This window comes from Corylus avellana, chromosome 4 (assembly GCF_965113065.1).
Source record: "Corylus avellana chromosome 4, dhCorAvel1.hap1.2, whole genome shotgun sequence".
NCBI classification, from domain to species: Eukaryota; Viridiplantae; Streptophyta; class Magnoliopsida; order Fagales; family Betulaceae; genus Corylus; species Corylus avellana.
Window position 1 is genome coordinate 28,375,436 of NC_142493.1, and position 5,508 is coordinate 28,380,943.

A 5,508-nucleotide genomic window follows, 5' to 3' on the forward strand; every position below is an offset into this window, starting at 1 on the left:
TTTCGTTTTATTTTTTTTGAGTTTTAGGGATATTTTTGTCATATTGATAAATATATAGGGGCATTTTGATCTTTTTGTTAACTTTGGGGGATATTGACAATATTTTGGTATTTTAGGGGTACATTGTCGCAATTAAAAGTTTGGAGAACATTGTCAATTAGGTGGTAGTTTGAGGGGTAGGTAGACTTTACCCAATAAATAAATAAAAAAACCCCGGTTCAAACCAAAATCAAACTCGAGCGAAAAAAGTCTCTCTGTGTTGCTGGATCAATCAGAGATCTGAGAAAGTCACGTACAAAATTTTCCGAGAGAGCGCATTTTTCCCTTGATCCAAACGCACGCTATATAATTTAGCAAAAAAGAGAGGGAGAGAGGGGGAAAAGAGAAAGATGAATTTATTCAGATTAGCTGGGGACATGACCCATTTGGCAAGCGTCATCGTTTTGCTCCTCAAGATCCACACCATCAAATCCTGCGCTGGTTTGTACTACTCTCTCTCTCTCGCTCTATATCCAGTTTCTGTTCCAATTATGGATGATTTTAATCTGTACATTTGTATATAAATGTATATTATGCATTTGTATGTATGTATAACCGTGAGTTAGGATTTTCTAAGTTATGTTCGTTGTTTGGTAGCTGAGAAAAAAATGGAGAAAATGGAAGGGGAATTTGAATTGAATGTATAATGTTTTTTGTTGTTTTAGTTTCTATGAGGGAGAATTTGTTCATTTCAGCTGAGACAAATAGGACTGGGCTCAGTTGACCTGGGGTGACTTGTTTCCTAGGTTTCAAATGGCCGAATGTCTGAACTAAGAGTTTTGATTCCCTATGATTTGCTGCATTTTCTCAGCAACCAGCAGAACTTGAGGTTGTGTTGTTATGGCAATTTCAAATATGGGGACTGGAGGGAAATGAAATTATGGCATTGTAGCATATTGTCATCCGTGGAATTCTGTAGATTTAGAATTGTATCATTACAAGCTATTGCATTGCGTCTTAGATGATTCTTTCTTCTTCTTCTTCTTTTTTTTTTTTTTTTTTTTGGGGGGGGGTGTTGGGGTTGGATTAGGTTAGTTGATTCTGTTTGGATGGGTTCACTGAATTTTGGCTGATTTTATTAATGGGTACATGAGAAGTAGATGCTGTCATTTGATGGAAATGGGTACACAGGAATGCGTGTTTAATGGTGGTTTTGAACAATCTAAAAACTTCTAGATATATTTTCATGACCAAACACGGTCAACGGAGTAGTTACTAGTTTAGAGAACAATTTGATAAGTAGTTGAGAGATACAAATCTGATATAAAAAATGCTAAGCTAACAGGTCAGTATTAAATCTTTATCTCTTATCACCAAACGAGGATTTCACGAATAGTTATAGTTGAGTGGACTAAAAAGAGCTACTTCTAAGTTAGAACTAAGAAAGAAACTTGACTATGTTAATACTACGTTATGATTAACAGAGAAGCTTTAGAAGTGAGGTTTAGCATGAATAGGATTAAGACAAAGTAAAATGTACTTTTTTTTTTGGTCTTAAATAATGCAATTCATTTTATACTAAGACTGGTAAAAAGTCGGTGGCTTATGTGAATTGGGACAGGCATGAAGTCTACAATGTTTTATCTTGGATTGATAATCAGTAGGGCAAAGGGGATCTAAGTGGTGGTTGGTTGCAAAATCAAAAGGTATTGGGTGAAATCAAGAGGTGTTTTTGAGTTGTCATGTAATTCATATATATCAAATTGATGGGATAAATTTGGGGGAATTTTCAATAACAATGTGATTATGCAAACAACACTTGATGGTATGGAAATGCCACAATCATGTGATAAAATTAGCTTTAAAGTAACACACTTAGAGGATGGTTTTTACGGGAGATGATTGGGAAGATTAGAAACAATTGTGTTAAATTAATTAGTTAATTATTTAAATAAATAAAATTTATACTATATATGAAGATGAAGTGCACTGGTGCCTTGCCTTATTAGAAGTGCTGTCAGCTTTGGCTGAGTTGCAGAACAGTCAAATGATCATACCAAATTAAGGGGTTTTGCTGATGCCGATGGTAGCACAAATTTGAGGACAAGATGACAAAATGTCTGTTGAGATGGTTTAGTTTTTTTTTTTCTTTTTTTTTTTTAATGAATGAGATGGTTTGGTTATGTTAAACGAAAGATAATACAAATGAATTAGTTCAGGCTAGATTTTATGGGTAGGAGGCAGGTCCAAGTGATTGACAAATGGAAAAGAGGGAGGGGATTGGGGGGAGGTTGTGATGTGAAAAGGTCTAGTGACTTTTGTTAGCAGTCCAAACTGAGGAGATTTTGTATCTACACTGATGTTCAAGATATTTTTGAATCCCCTTGCTTTGAATATAATCTTATCCAAAATGGTTCTGAGGGAGGTTCTATGACTCATCTTCCTTATATCTGTCAATTTTCTAAGTGAAGATTTTGTACCTTGACTCTCTTGTTGAGATATCTATCATGTCAAAATCAGGAAATCATTACTTAGGATTTCTTTCTCTAGTTTTTCTTAAATGCTCTTGTGCATGCATCACATGCGACATCTTCTAATTAAAATCTTTTATCATTTCTTTCTTGTTAATGTTCTCATTTTCTTTTTTTTTTAAGGGGTCCTGACACCTTAGCTATATGGCGAAGAACACTATTTTTCATAGTATTTGCTCGCCAATATACATGTTTATGAGAATTTGTGTATGTAAAGTTCTCTATCTTTAGATAATTAGTTGAATCTTACATCCTCTTGTATTCACTTCAATTTCAATCTTATTTGGCTGTGCATGCGATGATTTATATGTTGTCTAGTATTATTACTAGGTGTTCTTTGGATGATGTCTATCATATGTTATACTTTCTCTTAGAAAGGTAGTAGTCTATGAATGAAATTTGACTGGCTGCATTTTATGCAGGAATTTCCTTGAAGACGCAAGAACTCTACGCTCTTGTTTTTGCCGCGCGCTATTTGGATATATGCACCCATTTCATCTCACTTTATAATACCATAATGAAGTTAATATTCTTGGGGAGCTCTTTCTCGATCGTTTGGTATATAAGACGCCACAAAATAGTACGCAGATCCTATGATAAGGACCAAGACACTTTTCGGCATGTTTTCCTCGTGTTACCTTGCTTGCTTTTGGCATTACTTATACACGATAAATTCACCTTTAGAGAGGTATCTCAATTACATAGTTTACAAGGTCTTAAATCTGGTATCTAATTTTTGTTCCTATCTCATTAGAAACTATGTAACGTTTCTATTTAACTTCTAGATTGTGAAAATGATAGGGGTACTTTCACCATATTTTAGATATCCTATGCGCTTACAATAAATGTAATTGAGCAGGTACTGTGGACTTTTTCGCTATATTTGGAGGCAGTTGCTATAGTGCCCCAGCTGCTATTGTTGCAAAGGACAAGAAATATTGACAACCTGACTGGACAATATGTTTTCCTACTTGGGTAATATGCTATTTTCAACTTCCATCTTATTGTTTCAGAGGACAAAATGTTATTGATTACTTGACTGGACAATATCTGCTATATCTTGAGTAACTCCACAATCTGGTGCCTTTTTAACAACCCTAAGTTGAGCTCCCATATAGGATATATGAGTTTATTTGCTACAATAAACACACTTAACATATCTACCCTAAGCATATTCCTGGTAAGGCCCAAATTGAGTAGGTGAGTTCAATTACCTTGTAAAAGTAAGATTCCACGACACTTGAAAATTTTCTGAAGGTGTTTTCATTACAAAATATTGCCCTGACATGAAAAAATAAAAATAAAACCTTGAATTTATGGATAAAAGACCTTACGGTAAAATTGTAGCAATCTTCCAGATCTCCTATTTCTTCTGAATCTTCCTTATCCAGACCTTCTTTCTTGTTATGAAGTTATACCAAATTTGGCGAAAGGAATGCGTTTGATTTGGTCCAATAAATCAGTAGGTGACATCTTCCTTGTAATGTGTTAAAAACTTAATTCAACCAGGAGAACATTTGAATATATGTACTACCTATCTGGTCCTTTGAAAATAAGAAAAGAGAAGCAATCATTTTACAAGTTGGACTTTATGTCTATCCTTCTAAGTTCATGCTTAATAGAGCTTGTGGAGATTATTGGAGTAACCAGATACCTCAAAACTGTTATAAAATTCATCCCCGTTGATTCCTTTCTAATCTCATTGCTTGGATTTTAGCTTTTCGTTGTGGTCAGGGCAATGTTAACTTGTTTGACAAGGTAATTTATACAATATATTCAATTAAATACAGATATCTATGTGATCTTATCAATTGAAAACTGTGTTTGTATTTCTTGCATGTATGTGTATTAATATGATATGTACCCAGGAATGATGTATAGACTCAAATCAGATAATCGGATTGTGATGTCTTTTTTCAAGTATTTACCTACTTTCCAGCCTTCCTCTTGGCCAGGAGCAAGTACTAAATGGTAAACGTAAAAAAGAAAAAGAAAACGTGCTGTGTGTGGAAAAGATGAATTGCAGTAGCTCAAGCCTTTCTGAATTGCCATTTATCTGACATCACATGATATTTCTGTGTGTTCTTGTACAAACTGCTCTGTCATTCGTTGGTTGAAACGTTGAATATGTTTTAATCAAGTTTGCTTCCCTTACTGCAGTGCGTATCGAGCATTGTATATATTGAACTGGATGTATCGCTACTTTACTGAGGATAATCATGTCCAATGGATAAGTATGGCTCTCTCTCTCTCTCTCTTCGTGTGTGGACATGCGCATGCATGCATGTCTTGTGGAGATATATGTGTGTGCCTTCGTGTATGTGATGCATGAAGACATGCATTTTTTTGAATTTCGTTGCACCTGATTGTCAACTTTTCAATGATATTCTGCCCTTTTCCTTTCTTTTTCTTGTCTGGTTCTGAGAAATTTGGCTCTGCTCATGCAGCTTGGATATCAGGGCTTATCCAGACGCTGCTCTATGCCGATTTTTTCTACTATTACTTTCAGAGGTAAATGTTTGAATCTTGCTCAAGCTTTTCAAACATCTTTATATATGCTATTTATAACATACAATGGTGATCCCTTCTTAATGTCTTGCAGCTGGAAGAACAATGAGAAGCTCCAGTTACCAGCTTGATCATCTTTGACCATGGTTGTTAGGCTTAGGTTGCCGTTAGCATACATGAATATGTAATAACCTAGCTACTTACATACCCAACAAAAAAAAAAAAAAATGTAATAGCATGTATTTGATTCTTATATATATATATATATATTTTTTTTTTTTTCATGTGCTTCAGCTATCTTCTTAGATGTGTCTGATGATGTTTTGATTTTTACAGTAAATTGGGTAGCATGACATAATAAGATAAGAGGAATCAGAATAATCGTTCACAGCTCACCAAAATTCAATATCCATAAAAAAATATAAAGAAATACGTATATAACATAGCCATTAGGCAGATAAATTTTAATCTCTACAACTGAAATTAAATT

The 5,508-nt window shown here is 34.4% G+C and overlaps 1 protein-coding gene across 1 annotated transcript; it reads left to right on the plus strand.

The window, feature by feature from the left end:
* The first annotated feature begins 236 nt into the window (after positions 1-236).
* Positions 237-5,234, plus strand: LOC132177852 (ER lumen protein-retaining receptor). Its single transcript, XM_059590325.2, has 6 exons — positions 237-480; positions 2,933-3,198; positions 3,370-3,485; positions 4,671-4,744; positions 4,958-5,021; positions 5,113-5,234. The coding sequence occupies exons 1-6, from the start codon at positions 390-392 to the stop codon at positions 5,147-5,149; spliced, it is 648 nt and encodes a 215-aa protein (XP_059446308.1). The 5' UTR covers positions 237-389; the 3' UTR covers positions 5,150-5,234.
* The last annotated feature ends 274 nt before the right edge of the window (positions 5,235-5,508 follow it).

Bases quoted from the DNA above. Each gene is read 5' to 3' on its own strand.
- LOC132177852 (XM_059590325.2), top strand. From the start codon at position 390: ATGAATTTATTCAGATTAGCTGGGGACATGACCCATTTGGCAAGCGTC. The intron at 481-2,932 runs GTTTGTACTACT...CATTTTATGCAG, and splicing joins CACCATCAAATCCTGCGCTG to GAATTTCCTTGAAGACGCAA. The intron at 4,745-4,957 runs GTATGGCTCTCT...CTGCTCATGCAG, and splicing joins TAATCATGTCCAATGGATAA to CTTGGATATCAGGGCTTATC.